This window comes from Malaclemys terrapin, chromosome 1 (genome assembly GCF_027887155.1).
Source record: "Malaclemys terrapin pileata isolate rMalTer1 chromosome 1, rMalTer1.hap1, whole genome shotgun sequence".
NCBI classification, from domain to species: domain Eukaryota; kingdom Metazoa; phylum Chordata; order Testudines; family Emydidae; genus Malaclemys; species Malaclemys terrapin.
In genome coordinates, this window is record NC_071505.1 from 241,164,453 (window position 1) to 241,183,155 (window position 18,703).

An 18,703-nucleotide genomic window follows, 5' to 3' on the forward strand; every position below is an offset into this window, starting at 1 on the left:
ACATGAAGCAGCAACATTGCCTAAAACAACATTATTCTGCCTACTGAGTTCTTGCTGCAATTTACAGCATGCCCTGAAATGAGACTTTCTAAACAAGAACAATATTTCTTTTTAAGTAGTAATTTTCCAGACAAGACCACCAGCTGAATTTATTTAGTCTTCTGTATACACAACACAAGAATAATCTCCTTAACTAAGGAGGAAAAAGCCAAATTTGAGCAGGCCACCAATCATGACTAGAAAAACCATCATGACTGAGAGAAAGCCAGATTACAGTTTATAGTATTTCAAACAGCTCCTTGCTGGGGATGGTTTATGTTTAGATGTAACGTAAGAGTTATGGTCTGTATTAGGTCCCTCTTGGCGAAGAAAAGATTTTCATGTTTTAAACTTCCATTTTCCTCAAAGTTTGTCTCGGAACATGGTAACTGGGCGGTATGTATTTAAGAATTTCATTCATAGATGAGCTGATGAGTAAACAGTCTTAAATTTTTTGTCAATAAATGACATTCCTATGCTTTACATAACTATTTTTAATACATGGGTCTAATAACTACTACTGAACATATATGTTATGTCTCATTATGCATTTGTTCTATATTTTTCATTGTGGTATCTCAGTACCCAGTATATACTTGACCCTGCATAAGTTCTGAATTCTGCTTTATTCTGTCCATGTATGCACCTGTGACTTTTTTCTGAAAACATTCACATTCAGAAATTATCGCTGAAACTATTAATCAAAATTCTAAAATAGCCTGTTATATTTTTGTTTTTGTTCTTTACGCTTCAAGAAATAACAGGTGCCTGTTATCCTGTAACTTAATCTATATTATTTCAACATACAGACACTGGTACACATACAACAGAAAGCAACTGTACACTCATGTTTCAGCTTTATAATAATGGTGAACAGAGGTACAAAACACCAAACAGTCCCAACAGTCATGGCAAATTTCCTTAAAACCTAAATAACTTGCCCAGTTTTAGCGGAACTAAGCTCTTGTATTTCTTTCAATCAAAACCTTCCCTGCCCACATGATAAAAAGTAACTAAAACCAATGCAAATAGTTAATACACTGCTACCTTGATGCAGGAACAAGTAGCCCAGAGCCCATGTCCAGTTACCAAGCCTGATCCTGATTATTTAGTGCAACAAACAGTACCAATGAAGATGTTCCTCTAGTCAGGGAAATTTAAACACACAAATTCGTTCAAACTTTTCGGAACCTTTACGCTTGGTAGAAATGTCCCAAAAGATTCTAGCTACTGGAAGGTCAGTCACGGAACGCCCATGGGTGGAGGACTTTCTATGTCCTTAAAATCCTTTGGCATGCATCTACCTAGCATGGTTTTAAATCATCTTCTCAAACTGAGGGAAACACTCAGTAATGTAATTGCACAGGTTTGTCCATGTACTGGTGTGCTAGTGGGGAAAAAAGGCACAAAAGACAGTAGTGACCTAGTGCAAAAGATGACCTCTTGCAGCTCATTAGTGCTCACTATTCCAGGAGGCATGTGTCTGGGTATGATTTCCCCATGCACTGGCAAGCATCTGCAGACCTGCACTGCGGAAGCCCATAATACACATGATTAAAAGTTTTTCACAATGGCTCCTGTTGAATATGTTCTCTTCATCACCTCCAGAGGCAGAGGGGCCTCCACATATATAATGTCACCAGTTACTGCTACTTGGGTGGTGCACCTTTCCGCACCTCCCACAAGAGTTGCTTTGGCTTTTAGAGCCATAATACACACCTAATAGTATATACTGAGACCTGCTCAGGCCAGAGCCATAGGCCAGTTCACTTGTGTGTTAATAGAGATCAAAGGAGATGTTAATTGTATTGTTTTTGCCCATCTATATCCTGTTGTTTACTATTGCATTATATTTACATTGCATGTACCTCTGTAATTACGTTTACATTATATATACCCCGGTAATTAAATAACCCTAGGTTAAAGTGTGTGCTAGTTTGAGAATGTATTCAGGCATTCAGTTCATGAAAACTAGTGACATACCCTATTGTTTGCTATTATAAACATTTACATGGTAAATACCCTTGCAACTAAATTACCCATCAAAGAAATCTTGTGAAATGCTAATCAAGAACATTGAGTGCATTCCTCACTATCTGTCATCAAAGAGAAAGACTGGTTAGAAAGACTGTCAGCTTGTCTTTTCTTAGGAGCTATAAATATGGATTCAAAGAAAGATGCATTATCTCTGGACTGTTTGGATTCTAACAGGGTAGAATAACTGAACAAGAAGGTGGAGATCCCCAGTTATTCTGGGTAGCTCTGAAGAGACTTTTGGGAAACTGGCAGATTACTACATCTCTGCTATTATTTTGTACTTACAAACTTGGACTCACTTGTTATATTTTATCTGCTTTAACCTCTCAATAACTCTCATTCTTTTTTCTTAGCTGATAAACTTATAGTTAGTTTACTATAGAATTGTCTTTGATGTAAAATCTGGAGTATCAATTGATCTGGGGGTAAGGGACTGGTCCTTCAGGACTGGGAGAAAACTGATATGGTGTGATTTTTGGTTATTGCAACCATTATCACTAAGTCCAGTTTGTCTGGGTGGCAAGATAGGCTAGAGAGTCTAAGGGGACTGTCTATGACTCCATGGTAAGATTGGTATAGTGATCCAGGAGTTCACATTTCTTGTTGGCTTGGTGGAATCTAATTATAGAATATATACCACCAGTTTAGAGTATCTGCCCTGTTTTCTGACAGCATGGCACTCGCAGTGAGCTAGTCCAGTGTGACATACAGTAAAAGCTTTATCTGGCATGTTGGGGGGGATGGCAGGGTTGGTGCTGGTTAATCAAAAATTCCTGTTAACTAAGAGTTAACAATGGAGGGAGGGTGTTTGGGTGTGGGAGAGGGCTCGGGGCAGGGAGTTGGGGCATGGGAGGGCTTTCGGGGTGCTGGATCTGGGTTGCGCTCACCTTGGGCGGCTCCCCGCAAGCAGCGACATGTCCCTGCTGCTCCTAGACGGAGGTGCAGCCAGGCAGCTCTGCGTGCTGCCTCTACCTGCAGGCACTGCCCCCGCAGCTCCCATTAGTCGCAGTTCCCAGCCAATGGGAACTGCAGAATCAGCGCTCGGGGCAGGGCTGGGGCAGTGCCAACTAGACTTTTAATGGATATCAGAAATATCGGTTTCTAGAGCTTTCCCGTTGGTAAAGTGCCGAATACCACAGGTTTTACTGTACATAGAAATAATTACTGGTCTCTTTAACTATTTTGTGGCCTGCCATCTAATATATAAAATAAGTGATTATAACTACTGTTATACTGAGAGGTACTGGTGACTGCACAGATCACAAACCTCTTTAAAATCGGGTGTGAGCACACCCGTTCAATTAACGTAACTATCAAGAAAAGTTAATCACAAGCCCCCCACCAAAGGCAAAAGGGGTTTTGGACCCAGTGGGTAGAAGGGTTTTGCTGAGTACTGTTTGGGTAAGGGCATGTGTGTGTAAGGGAAGACACAAAATGAGAGAGACTCATGGCTAGCTCAAGAAAGCCAAGCAGCAGCCTGCAAGTCTGGTGTGATCTTGGAGAAGCCCAGAGAAGGTCTAGGTCAGGGCCGCTGGCTGAACAAAGCTTGGGCCTGTAAGCTAAGGCACTGCTCCTGTTGGTGTTGGTCCCTCCTGTGTTTGGAGAAGCAGGAATTTGTACATTTCTTGTAAATAAACAAGATGGTATCAAAGAAAAGACCAGACTACATTATCAATTTCTACTCCCAAAGGGGACACCTTCAGGCCTCAAACTTTGACTAGCTGCATTCAGGTTTAAAAAAAAAAAAAAGGGAAAAAGGGTAACACTCAGTCTATTGTATTATCTTGACATACCAAAGGATATGTCTAAACTACAATAAAACACCCATGGTTGGCCTGTGTCAGTTGACTTGAGCTCATGGGGCTCGAGCTGTGGGGCTATAAAATGGCAGTATAGCCATTCAGGATCAGGCTGGAGCCCAGGCTCTGGGAACCCATGGAGTCCCCAACATCTACACTGCAATTGTATAGCCCCACAGCTGGAGCCCCACAAGCCCAAGCCAGCTGACATAGGCCAGCTGTGGGAGTTTTATTGCAGTGTAGACATACCAAAGAGAGGGCACAAGCTAGTAGATACTGTTTTTTAGTAGTTTTGAAAGAGATGCTCATTCCTTTCTTTTTACGCTTCCTGTACCCAGTCTACCTCCCCACCTTTGCCTCAACAGTATTCGTTGGTGGATTGTTAGTGCCGCATAATGATGCACTGTGAAGCACATAATGAATAAGCAGGGAATTATTGCCAAACCACAAGTGAGAACAGCAGGCCAAAGATACTTATTGCTCCATAAAGATAAATATGGAATAGTCTAGATCCAGTGTCTTTTAGCCACAATGATTTAGAAAAGATAAACAGCCCTTCATTCAGCTTATCAAATCAAGCTGAAGAAATATTTCTTGGGTTTTTGCCATGAAACAGCATGACAAGTTTACTTTTGTTCTCCAAAAAGAAAAAAGAATTGGGGAAGGTGCTAGAGGGCAAGCAAATGTTCATCTATGTTTGAAGAAAGCTCTCCAATCACAAACCTTAATCCATTTCTGTCAACTTTAAACAGCAGAATTATTTTTTGTGTTACCTTACTATTCACCAAGTATTTGAACAATGTTGGAAAGTATTTACTAATCAAATTATAGCACTAATTGTGGAAAAGAAGAGTGTGGGTCAAGAGCAAGAGAACTGTCATGGATTTGATGGTCTAACTCTTCCACTGTAATACTAATACTTTCCACTTCTCTAGCACCTTCCAACCTAGGATTTCAAAGTATTTCACAAGTATTGATGATTTAAGTCTCACAACATCCCTGTGCATAGATAACTAGTAGTATCCCCATTGTACACATGGGGAAACTTGAGCACAGGCAGCTTGTGAATGACCCAACGTCACACACCAAAGGCCTGAGTCTTCATTAATATTTATTGTAGGGAATACAGTAACTCCTCACTTAACGACCCGGTTAACATTGTTTTGTTGTTACGTTGCTGATCAATTAGAGAACATGCTCATTTAAAGTTGTGCAATGCTCCCTTATAACGTTGTTTGGCAGCCGCCTGCTTTATCCACTGCTTGCAGGAAGAGCAGCCCAGTGGAGCTAGCTGGTGGGAGCTTGGAACCAGGGTGGGCCTGCAGTTCCCCTATCAGCTCCCCTAAGTTACCTGTGTGGCAGCCGCCCAGCAGGCTATCAATTGCTGGGCAGTTCAGCTGTCCCTCCCCTCACTGCCCTGTGCTGCTCCTGCCCTCAGCCTTGGAGCTGCTCCTGGGAGCCTCCTGCTTGCTGGGCAGGGGATGGGGTGGGGGTGGGGAAGAGGGGTACTAATGTCAGTGTCCCCCTGCTCCTGCCACCCACTCCTGTACCTCATCTCCACAGAGCGGGGGTGAGGGAGAACACGGCAGGGCTCAGGATGGAGGGAGCATGCTGCCAGCAGGTGCTCTCTCAACTTGATGATCTACTTAAAAAGGCAATGCACTTAAAGTTGGGTCAGCATCCTTAAAGGGGCAATGCACATATCTCTCTCTCTCTCTTACACACACAGGGTGAGTGTCTGTCCCTTCCTCTCTCTTTGATGGTGTGTGTCTCTTTTTCTCTCTGCCATGCTGTCTCCTCCCTCCATTCGTGCTGCCTTGTACAGTGTGAGGCTACCTTAACAACATGTTAACCCTTGAGGGCTCAGCTGAGTGCTAGTTCATCATTTAGCAGTAAGGCATTCCCTGGGAAATATCCCACCTTCTGCCTCAACCGCCTCAACCAAGGTGCACAATCATCATGGCTGTGTACAGTATTAAATTGTTTGATTAAAACTTACACTCTGTGTGTGTGTGTATATGTGTGTGTGTGTATATATATATATATATATATATAAAAATAGAGGCTTTTGTCTGGTGAAAAAAATGTCCGTGGAACCTAACTCCTCCCCCCCCCCTTTACATTAATTCTTATGCTGCAATTGGATTCGCTTAACATCGTTTTGCTTAAAGTAGCATTTTTCAGGAACATAACTACAACGTTAAGCGAGGAGTTACCGTACTGCAAATACAGCTGTAAAGCTATATAATTCTCTATTGCATTATTTGAGGCAAGTGGTGTGAGGGCTCACTGTAGCAGCAGGCAGAGCTCTACTATATAGAATAGAGTTTTGTCTAATTTATGGACTGTGGGCCACTGATTCCATGAGGTATTTCTGCTAAAGCACTGATGGCAGGATATATCCCTGGGTCAAGATCACAGAATTTGGCCCATCATCTTGGTAGCTATATGTACTACATTTCTTAACTGCCATTCTACTCTGCAAACTGAGGCTCTGTCCCTTGAGAATTACTCCCTGTGTAAAAGAGCCTTTGCCTGGCAGGGAGCTGCCCACACGCCATCCCACCTCACTGTCCCCATTCAGAAGATAGGTGTGAGGAGGCATGGCAAGTTTGTGTGCTCCAAATAATCTGGTCTGGCAGAGCAGCCCTAAATTATAACAGCTTTCCATAGCTACTTAGAAGCAGCCTGTGGGGCTTCTCTCAGTAATGTGTTGTGAGCAAGACATGAGAAGTCATTCTTCCGCTCTACTCTGCTCTGGTTAGGCCTCAGCTGGAGTATTGTGTCCAGTTCTGGGCGCCGCATTTTAAAAAAGATGTGGAGAAATTGGAAAGGGTCCAAAGAAGAGCAACAAGAATGATTAAAGGTCTTGAGAACATGACCTATGAAGGAAGGCTGAAAGAACTGGGTTTGTTTAGTTTGGAAAAGAGAAGACTGAGAGGGGACATGATAGCAGTTTTCAGGTATCTAAAAGGGTGTCATAAGGAGGAGGGAGAGAACTTGTTCACCTTAGCCTCTAAGGATAGAACCAGAAACAATGGGTTTAAACTGCAGCAAGGGAGGTCTAGGTTGGACATTAGGAAAAAGTTCCTAACTGTCAGGGTGGTTAAACACTGGAACAAATTGCCTAGGGAGGTTGTGGAATCTCCGTCTCTGGAGATATTTAAGAGTAGGTTAGATAAATGTCTATCAGGGATGGTCTAGACAGTATTTGGTCCTGCCATGCGAGCAGGGGACTGGACTCGATGACCTCTCGAGGTCCCTTCCAGTCCTATAATCTATGAATCTATGAGGCCCAAGTCTGTAAAAATAGCACAGTGGGGGTTCCGTGTTTATTTTATCTCAGTCATTTCATATCCAATCACCTCAGTTTACAGTTAAGAAGATATTTTTCTAACTGCCAGCCCTCCAAAATCACCATGGGATCTGAAAGTCAAATGAGTCCCTTCTTTCTCATGCATCAGCCATTTAGTAATAGAATCCTCTAATCCAAATTCTGTTTTCACTCCCACCTGTGCCAACACAGTATCTTCCAATCATGCCCCAAGTGACAGCTGTGCAGCCTTATTGTTTACAGATTGAACCCCCAGTTATACCTGTGCAACTCCATTAGTCTTCCGTGAGGTTGCGCAGGTGTGACTGAGGCCATTATTTAACCTTCATACTTTTCCTTACTGTTGGTGATGTATGAAAAGACAGCGAAGTGGGATTTCTTTGAGTTTGCTAGGCTGGCAGCTAGATAAACCCTTCTTTTTACCTGTAAATTGAGGAAAATTTCATATCAAATCATTGATGCAATAAACTCAGGGTCTAACTGATTGTCACATGGGGTTGATAAAGAATTTCCCCTCAGGTCAGATTGGGGGGAGACCTCGGTATTTTTTCACCTTTCTCTGCCACATGGGATGCAGGTTGCTTGCTGGCATTAACTGGCATAATGGTTTGCTGGCATTATCTCACTTACTCAATTTACTGCCATTGCAGGGGCCCTGAGCATTGGTGCACCTCAGTCCCTCCTATTCTCTGCCTGGGGCACACAATAGTTTAGTCTCCTGTAGGTTGTATAACTTTGGTCTAATTTTGGTTGTTGGGTTTAAGGTGTGAGAACTGGGCGGTTTGTTGGGGGCCTGTGATATACAGGTCAGTCAGATTAGATGATTTGGTGGTTCCTGCTGGCCTTAGACTCCATGATATCTCAGTGACCTTCTTACTGATTCAACTGCGTTTTTAGTAGTGTGAGCTATCTTGTACCTTCACTCCCTGCACACAACTCCCGTTGATGTCAGTGGGAGTCACACATATAGACCAAAGGTGAACATATGTATAAAAGAAAAATAGTGAATTTTCTTGTACAATATTTACTTAAATAAAGCCAACTAAAATAAAGTTCTAAAAAATTGCATGCATATGCATGCAGACCTTAAAAGATAATACAGTAGAGCCTCAGAGTTACAAACACCAGAGTTACGACCTGAGCAGTCAACCACACACCTCATTTGTTACCAGAAGTACGCAATCAGGCGGCAGCAGAGATTTAAAAAAAAAAAAAAAAAAGTAAACACAGTACAGGACTGTGTTAAATGTAAGCTACTATAAAAATAAAGGGAAAGCAGCATTTTTCTTCTGCCTAGTAATGTTTCAAAGCTGTATTAAGTCAAGGTGCAGTTGCAAACTTTTGAAAGAACCACCATAATGTTCTGTTCAGAGTTATGAACATTTCAGAGTTATGAACAACCTCCTTCCACGAGGTGTTCATAACTCTGAGGTTCTACTGTATATCTAAGAGAACATCTCTAATATATTTAATTTGGTGATTGTTCTATCACTTTTATTTCCCTCTCCCCTTCAGAATTATGCTATCTGTTCTCAGTAGAGCTCAAAATGGTAATAAAAGGTAGCCCTAATACATGGCATCTGTTCTATCTTCATTTCAAACCAATATGACATTCTCTATGAATTCCTTGTTTTTAATCCCTTCTAGTGCTGCCTTCCAATAATAAGTGACTAGTATCCGCCACGTAATATTATTATTTTTAATCTTGAGAGTGTGTTAATAATAGGTAGTATGGCTTTAGTAGCCCTTGAGGGTACATCTACAATGCAAAAAAGAAAATAAAAAACCAAGAAGTAGCGAGTCTCCGTGCCTGAGGCTCATGCTATGGGGATAAAAATAGCGGTGTAGACATTAACACTTGGGCTGAAGCCCTGGGTTAGAAACCTGGCATGAAGGTGGTTCCGACCCTGGGCTCCAGCCCAAGTGGGAACGTTTACACTGGTATTTTTTTAGCCCTATAGTGCAAGCCCAAGTCAGTTGACCCAGCCTCTGAGACTTGCTGCCTTCATTTTTTTTTTTCAGAATGAACATATCTTAGACAGCTGCACTACAGAACTACTAAATACTGCTTATTGCCACACTTGACAGCTGGTCTTTTTCAGAGGAGTCTCATTCTCTGTTTTTAAGGGGGAAATATAATTTTTTTCTCCCATTCTGTCCCTCAGAAATATTCCTCCAGTCTATTGCATTTCAATGGGATTAAAGGCACACTCCTATCTACTACTACAACTACTCAAAAGCTTTCAAATACTGACATCTATTATTTTTACCAATACCATAAATTATGACTAATTGACATAGTACTTATAACCAGGTGGGGAGGAAATAGGAAGATGTCAGAAGTGTCAGTGGGGAAAAGACATTCGGAGCACTTTGAAGGACACATCTGTAAAGATTCATGGTTATATCCTTACCCAGGGAGACAAGGCCCACATTCTGCATCATTCTCTGTATCACCAGGTGTCATGACAGTGGCTCGAAAAAATCCCTCACAATCTTTGTGACGCCTGCATATCTGGTAACCTCCTTTAGAAAACTTTTCAGACGGGCAAGGAATGCAGCCGTAGTCTTCATCTTTGGTGCCATAGCCACAAGTCTATAATAACAGACAGACACTGTATGATAGAACTGCAGTTGGTGCTACCATGTAGGAAAAGAGAACGCTCTCGTCTGGCCCCATGGCTTTGTAGTGCTATGGAATACCAAATAGGAGAGCCAAGTTTGTGGTTCAGTCTCTTAGTATCTGTACTGATAAGGCTGAAGAATGATGAGGAGACGGCATGATGTGATTTTTAGGAAGGGAAAGGGGAGAGACTTTTGTTTTTCTCAAAAGCGACCCCCTTTAGCCATTTATATTATATTCCTGACAGACTCAGAAGTGAGTTTTATTCACTCCTCAACTGGAAAGATGGTAACTATACATTAGGGCAGGGGTAGTCAATAGGCAGACTGGGGACAAAATCCAGACCCCCAAACACTTTTGAATGGACCCCAAAATCTTTTTATTTACTTATTATTATTGGGTTTTGTTTATTATTTTATCTGGAGACTAGATCTCTACTATACCTTGATCAAGAAATTTGGACCGTGCCAAAAACAATTGACTACCCCTGAGTTAGGACATTGAAGATTAGGGATTAAAGCAGAAAAATGTGGGTGAAGCATTATCGTTCCAGCAGGAATATCAGAGATCTCTTAATTGGTGGGGAGGGAAGAGGCTCCAAGTGCTTCTCTTATGGCAATGTTTGCATGATACTCAGTAACCCCCTAACTCTGATTTCCCAGATGAGCATTCAGTTTAGATTAAATAAAACATCACTGGTGTTCTGAACTAAAACCAACTGGTTATTACAAACATATTTATTCAGGATTAGCAACTGTGCAAAACTTACAATTGGAAGTCTAGCCTATTAAAAAGGTTTTCAGTAATTTATTTTTTTAATATGCAAATTATCTGCTATAAATTAAATGGCTATTTGGGAACTGTAATTTAAAATGTTGCAGAGGCTTCCAAGTTTCTTTAATGCCAAAGTATTGTAGCAGGAAAGCAAAATTAAATTCTCTGTGTGTGGGGTCAGCAAGCACTCCATGCTATTCATCACACAAAATCACCAATGTTAATGTCAGGTTTTTAAATTGCTGATTAGCTGAAATATGGGAACCAAGATGACACTACTGGCAAAATTGTGTGTGTGTATAATTTTTTTACATAAGAACTGTTTTAAAGTATTACTTTTAAGAAACTATTTGTGGGCCGTGGTTTACAGAAGCATAAAATAGTAAGACCTCAATCCAGCAAAGCATTTAAGCACATGAGTAGTCATACAGGCTTAAAGTTAAGCATGTGCTCAAATGCTTCCTGGATTGGGTCTCAGTTTCTTTCCTTTCTCTCTACAATACAAATATAATAAAATCATGTTAGAAATCATGTCTATCTTTAAAAAAATGAATAATACTTTTTAACGAACCAAGAATCCTTTGCGTTTGTACAGCATCTTTTATCCAAGGATTTCAAGGGGCATTGCAGTCTGCTGAGCATCATAAATTTGGTACGATCCGTAGTAGATATCTGAGATCCATAACCACTTCTGTTTAGCAGTGCACAGAGACACTAAACTGCATTTTCATAACTTATACCCAATGTAAAAACAATCCATTGTGAACAATATATTTAATTTTTGTAGGCCATTTTTTCCTATTTTAGCCTCGGGTGTGGCATTTCACAATAAGATTGAGAGACTGAATTTACCATATAAGGCTCTTCTCCCGGCTTGCACTGGGGACAATCATGGCACATTCCAGTGGTCTGATTATAGTATTCATTTTCACCGCAGTTAGAATATTCAGCATTAGCAGAGTACACCAGTGACACCTGTCACGAAAGGTTAAACATTTAAAATATTTAATTTAATCAACCAGTTTTCCTATTACAAACATGTTATCCTTGCCAAACAGCTAGGGTTTGGAAGGCTGATGGATTGACTTTTAGTGCAAAACATCCTTAATGCTACTACCTGGAAGTGAAGATAGAATGAATTATGGGTGTTTTAAAACATACATTTCAGCAAAATGAGTGGCACCCTAAAACTGCAGGGTTGATTCAGTTTACTAGTATGTAAGCACTGAGGCCCCAATTCAATGAAGCATTTAAGCACATACTTAGGTCCTGTTGAAGTCAATGGGACTAAAGTTAAACACATGCTTTATGCTTTGCTGAACAGGAATGGGCTGCTAAATTGAGACAGGAACCTGTCATTTCAATTGTTTGTAGAAGTGCTATGTTAATTTACTAAAGTTAAAAACAAACAAACAAACCCACCTCCCACCCTCACACACACTAATGACAGCTATCTTTGCAAGTTGGTTATACCTTAGGCAATTAAATACCTACCACCAGAAAAGGAAACACATGCGTCCATTTATGTTCACCCAGATGAACCATATTTTCTTGATACTTTACCTGAAAAGATATGATCAGTCATTATGATGTACACATTCATAAATATTCTTTATGTTTTTCTCTTTGGGTTTGTATTCTGTCCTCTTCCCCACTGCTCCCCTGTTTTACTCTTCAAAGTAAAGGATGCTTCATTCACAATTTGGGACTTAGTTTTGAGAGCTGTTGTGGAGATGAGCAATTCTAGTCTGCTTTCAAAGTATGAACTTTTTATAATTAAAACCAAGCAATGCCTGAAGTTATATAAAGCTCAAAAGAGACACACCCATGAAAAAAATCTAAATATTACTTTAAAAGTAAAGCCCTTTCCTCTTCTTGAGAGCAGACTGTCATTATGTAACCCATACGCTTTGTAACGCAGCATTAGACTTTGTTTCTCCCGGGGAGGGGAAGAGAAGCCATGGGTAGGGGACTTGGATCTTAGTGGGATACTCTGTGACTTTGAACCTAAACAGAGAGCAGGGCAGGGTCACTCAGTTAGAAAAGACCCCAAAACTTCCAGAACAGGGTGTAGAAGTTACCAGACATGCCTCGTAGCTATTCTGAGGCTATATAGGAAGTTTTCATTGTGGGCAACTCATCTTGAGAGTTCATTTCTTCGTTATCCTCTGAGAGTTGAGCCAACCAAAGAGCAAAACTGTGTGTATGTTTGTGGGAGGGGGTGCAGAATATTATAAATAGAATATTTAGAAACAGCTCCATGGACTCAGATCAATGCAGGACCAAGAATTGTGTTTGTTGTGGGGGCTGTTCGCAATCCCTATAGCACTTTGGAGACAAAACCAGTCAGCTATTAAGCCAAGGGCTGGGATGCTGCAAGCTGTGGAGCCCCCACTCCCCTGACGGCTTGTTTTCTGACAGGGTTCTGAAGTGAAAGGGCTGAGATGCTGCCATTTCTCAAGCTCTGATGGGTCCAAATGACACACACTCTATGGGCACACTATAAATACTGAGAAGTCATCTCTGAAAGAAGATCAGAGGGGAATGTGTTATGATGTGTGTGCTAAAGCATAGAAAATTTTATGCTGAAGCCTTATGCTGGAATGTGAGTAACAGAAACTGAAGGGTGGAAAGTCTATATAAGGAACAGCTGTAGATTTACTGTCTAATAGCTTGTGTTTAAAAGTTATTCATAATATTCCAAATACTATTACAATATTTCATACTCTATACAATGTGTTTTGTGTGCGTTAAATGTTTTTTTTTTTACTAAGAAAATGTATTTTGCTCTGTCTTTGAAATTGACTGGGAATTGTTAACATCTGTTTATGAAGGTTTTACATACAATAGCCCTGGGATTTAACTCTGTGTAATGCTTTCTGAAAAGTCCCCAAAAGACACAACTTTGGCCTATGTTTCAGGTAAGCAGGAAGAATGGGAGTGTATGGTTATACCGAATATTGCCTGAGCTTTCTTCACCCCTTGTTACAATTGCATAACGGAGCCTAATTCTACAGTCCTTACTAAGATCTATTGAAGTTGGGGCAGGAGGGCAGATTGTGAGCACCGTTACACAGGCAGCTTAACTGGCCTTCTAAGGATTCCCCCTTCACAGGAACCAAGGAGAATGCCCCGGGGGCATAGAACTGACCTCAGTGGAGACTGCTGGGTGCTCAGCACTTTTGACAAATAAGCCATAGCTTTAGGAGCCTAACTTTAGGTATTAGGTAGAATGACAGTAGTTTAAAAGAATTCATCACAATCTTTGTGACAGCTGCATCTCTGGTAACTTCTTTTAGAAATATTTGCAGATGAAAAATGTTAGGCTCTTTTTTAAAATATTGGCTATAGAGTCTGAACATAATTTTTCATAAACAATTCTGAAGGGGAGCTAATGCTATTTATTAATTTTTGCAGTGTTTTTTGAAAAAAAAAAACCCTAGGAAAGTTGGTACAAATCCTTTCTACAGCACGATGAAAAATATATTTAGTGGTACCGTTGCTGCAGGGATTTTACAAATTAAAAATCTCAAATAGTTGAGGTGTGGTTGTAATACTTTTGGTTATTGCAGATGCTAACTACCCTTTAAGAAGCTTCAGTTGGCAACTCTCTGACACTTTCAAAGGCTTTCTTAAGTCTCCAGTGAGAGTTCAATTACTGCATTGTGTCAAATTCTAGCACAAGAGCTATAATATATTAGTGCTCAATTAACTTAGATACCCCTAAAGTTTACAGTTCTAAACACTAAATAGATTAAGTAAAGATTATATCGCTCTACCATCAGGCAATTAACTCACTATATGTTCCTTCTAGCAACTGGGCTAGCTGAGGCAGGTTACTGGGTGGGTGGGGAAAAGACTGAATTATAGAGTACTTCAATTTCTTCAGGATATTACTCTTGAAAAAAAAACAGAAACAAAAGAAAATCAGGGATAAATTGTCCTAAATCTAGAAACCTACCTAGAGGTAGAGAAACTTTAAAAAAAATTTTTTTTTTGGAGAATATAATCTTGTAGTCATCATTATGGAAATTAGTCCTGTGATGGTGCTAGTGGCCAAATATGTTTAAATTGGCCAAAAGTTCTAGCTACCAGAGTATGGTTAATCTGGAGGCATTCCAAGATATAGTCTTAAAACATACTATTATTAAACTGAATCCTAATTATAACTGAGCTTGGGAGAGGTACCATATAAATATTGCAAACCCAGTGTTTTTATTAAAAATTGGCTCTGAGACTGTTCTCGGCCAAAACTTCACTGAGAGAATTTCAGTGGTAGCCAGCTGTACAATAAATAAATAAGTTTCAGTTGCTTTCAGACTACACAGATATCTACTGGTCTGAAATGCTTATTCGCAGCGATAGCCAGATTTGTCTAGTTCAAATTAAATGTTGTCCTCTAGTTGTCTACATTGTAGTCTGCACACATTTGGTATTGATATAAACAAAAATGTTAAGTGTCAAAGTATATATATTATAAGTATGTGAATGTGTGTATATGGTTATATATATATATATATATATATATATATATACACACACATACTCATTTTTAAATGTGTGTGAGTTTAATATTGTGTTAACATAGTTGTTTAATTTAATTTCCTAGTTTGGATTGTTTTTAAAATAAAGTTTTGGCAGAAAGAAAACCCTGAATTAAATTGCACAAATGTGCATTTCCTCCAGGTGCAGACAGGTGTTTCATAAGTATTGTATTGATGCCTCTCTGAAGTGTGAATTTCTTTAACGTCAGCATTAATATATGTGTACTTCAAGGAGTGTGCACTTACTATAGGAACAGGTGAGGCATGAAGTCATCTGGGAGGAGACTTGGGAAATGCTTCCCATAAGGACAAGTGGGACAGAGATTGGTCTCAATACCCAGAAAGGGAAGTGCCTGAGAACCTCACAATCCAAACAGGGGAGGCATGGAGCAGTTTTGAGGACCAGCTCTCTGATCACAGACTTTAGAACTCTTGGACTTTGGAGGTCCCAATGCAAAACTTGAGAGCCTGGCATATTTGAATGACATGTGATCACACATTCATAATCAAAACTTTAGGGAAGAAAACGGGGAGTGGAAAGCTGACCAGGAGATTAGAAGTTTTATATTCAGAAGACACAATCAGGCAGCGTGCAATTCCCAAGTTTGTGCATTCACACATAGTGCATCCCTCTTAAGTGGCTCACCTTACAACTTAACACAATTGTCTGCTGAATTTGTTCAGTAGATGATTTTCGTATGCTCACTACTTTGTTAAATCAAAACCCTTTTTTATTTCCAAGCTAAAAAAAGCACATGATCCCCACTGAGGGCTATGTCTCTGACAAGTTTCAGTCTTGCCTGTAGCCTGGCTGAAAAAAAATTTAGTTAGAATTATTTTTTCCATGGGGAAAAGGGTTCACTCAACCCAATGCTGGATGACAATGAGTGCACAATAATCTATTTTGGAACAGAGACAAAATATGGAAAGCTTCAGCCAAAAAAGGTGTGATAACTTTTAGAAAGTTACAAGAAAACAAAAACTATTTAGCAATCTTAGCACCCCCCCCTCCACCCCCTCCCCACCCCCCCCCGGCAGCCAGTCTCAGAGTCCAGGTCAATTGACCTGGGCTTGTGGGGCTCGTGCTCAGGGCCGCCGAGAGCAGGTTCGGGTCCTGGTGAAAAAAATTTTTGGGCCCCCTATCAAGGCGGACCGGCTAAACAGGGCTGACGAGAGGGTGGGGGGAAGCTGGGCCCCAGGCCCCCTTCCGGACCGCTGGGCCCCGGTAATTTGTACCGTCTTCCCCCCACCTCGGCCCTGCTCATGCTACAGAGCTAAAAATAAAAGTGTAGATGTTCCCATTTGGGCTGGATGACAGGCTCTGAGACCCATTCCCCTTGCCAGGTTTCAGAGCCTGGGCTCCTGCTCGAGTGGGAATACCAACACTCAGAGGCGACATGTTGATAGTGGGGGAGGGGGGAGGCACAATGTAAAGGCTCTGGCAGTATTTTGAACCCACTCCCCACAAAAAAATAAATAAAAATATAAATCCTGACAGGAATCGGGAGGGGGGGGGGAAGGGGGGCACATGACCCTGCGTGCCCCTTTATGTGTTGCCTCTGCCAAAACCGCTGTTTTTAGCCCTGTCGCCCATGTCCCATGAGCCTGAGTCAGTGGAACTAGGTTCTGAGACTTGCTGCTGTGCGGTTTATTTTTGCAATGTAAGATGCATCATTTGACTCTATAGCATGAATACATATTGCACTTAAAAATCATTTAAAAACATATTGTAGGGAACAATTTTCTGTTCTTTGAGTGTCCTCTGCCCATTCCCATTCCTGGGATACTCTGACACTGTGGTGCAGCTTGGATGGTGGAACTCTGTCTAGCAGAGTCTCTTGTAGCACTCATGCCCCCCTCCAAGACCTCCCCTCAGCATTCCCATATGTTCTGATGGTGAGGCTACAAAAGGGGCTGTGGTGTTCCAGCCACTTCAGTTCCTTCCAACCACAACCAGCAGGCAGGTAGGGACCACTCTGGGCATGACCTGGCTCGGTCTCTTCAGAGCCTTTTCTTAGAGAATTTTAGCTTAGGCTTTAGTTTAATTATTGTATGTATTATATTTTTAGATGGTGTTAGGGCTTGTTTCTATGGAAACTATAGTGAGGCAGAGTGGCCTCATTCCAGGACAGAGGGGGTTACCTCACCTTATTGGGCCCAGGTAACCCCACCCTGCCCCCCTCACCAGAAGTATGGGGCCAGGGCAGGAAGTATAAGATCAGGGCCCTGCAGCTCAGCTGGAGGCAAGCCAGAAAAGGAGCCAGACAAGGCAGCAACCCCACACTTCCCCACTGACCCTGTGGCAGGACCACCTATTGCCTCTAGGGCATTGGGCTGGGACCCAATGGAGCAGGGCAGGCCGAGGTCCCCGTACCTCTGGGCCCTGCACTTGGGGTTGAATAAGCACTAACCCCTAGGCCAGGAGGTTTGAGCCATGGACTGTTTGCCTGCTCAGCCCTTACCCCACAGGCCTGATCCCTTGACTATCTCTCTGTTTAGCCCTCAGCCAGGAGGCCTGAGCTATCACTTATCCAGTGGCTCAGCTGCGAACCAGAACACATCAATCCACCTGGCACGAGCACTGATTCCCCACCATTGCCAAAGGGGTCGTCCTGGCCCTGAGAGCCAAGGAATGTTACAGAGACTTAGTGCATGGGAAGCCAGGGTGTAAATCTAAATGCTCTAGCCTATCACACACAATATGACTGTGTGGAGCCTACTACCATGGACTCAAAGTTCTGTAGTGGTGCTTTGATCTACTGCCATTTGAAACCAAAAGATCCAGATCATTCTAAATTCTATCACCTGGATCCCAGAATGGATTTTTGGCCAGATTGGCAAGTTCTTCCATGAGTGAGATGGCCATACTGGCCCTTCCTCCCCAGGATAATATTGAGAGTCACAACAACCTTCTATCCAAAAATCCTTCTCTACCACAGATCCGAAAGAGATTGCAACCTTCAGATGCAAGTATTCAGGATCTGTCTGGGTTCAGTCAGGGTAGGGTTCAGTCCCCTAAAGTTGTACCAGACATTGTTTTAGAGGAAGAGGAACCAGTGATGGCTGAACAATCTCATGAAATGAATCTTGACTCAGAGGACCAGACATCCCCAGATGACAGTGTGGGGATTACAACTGCTCATCCCCTTCAGAGGATGCAGTTCTTTTTCCATGAGTTTACAGATAAGATGACAAAGACTCTCTGGATTTCCTCTGTCTCTATTGAGGAGACTTCCCACTCAATATTTGACATCCCAGGAGCATCTTTTAGATGTAGGATTACACTTCCTCTTTTAGATGGACTGTCTCACCCAGTAAAAGCAATCTGATCTTCACCTTCATCAGTTCAAATAATGTCAAAAAGGCTAATAAAGTTTAGCAGTTAATTAAAGAGAGGTTTTTTTGTATATTCCATACACATCCAGCCCAGAATTCTGATGGTCAAAGCTGCAGTTACAGAGATTTAAAGGGGGAAAGTTCATGCAACACCATGTGATAAGGAGGGTAAGAGAATGAATGTGTTAGGAAGAAAATGGACATGTAGGGAAGAAAG

General features: G+C 41.5%; 1 protein-coding gene across 3 annotated transcripts in view; it reads right to left on the bottom strand.

Moving 5' to 3' along the window:
* The window catches only part of EDAR (ectodysplasin A receptor), a 113,279-nt gene that overhangs the window by 37,076 nt on the left and 57,500 nt on the right, over nucleotides 1-18,703 (bottom strand). For all 3 annotated transcript variants that reach the window (XM_054010704.1, XM_054010700.1, XM_054010699.1), the window contains 3 exons: nucleotides 12,101-12,169; nucleotides 11,459-11,581; nucleotides 9,624-9,805 (listed from right to left, as the gene is read on the bottom strand). In XM_054010704.1, the coding sequence (XP_053866679.1) occupies nucleotides 9,624-9,805; nucleotides 11,459-11,581; nucleotides 12,101-12,151 (356 nt within the window). In that variant the 5' untranslated portion in view covers nucleotides 12,152-12,169. The remainder of the gene's footprint in view (nucleotides 1-9,623; nucleotides 9,806-11,458; nucleotides 11,582-12,100; nucleotides 12,170-18,703) is intronic.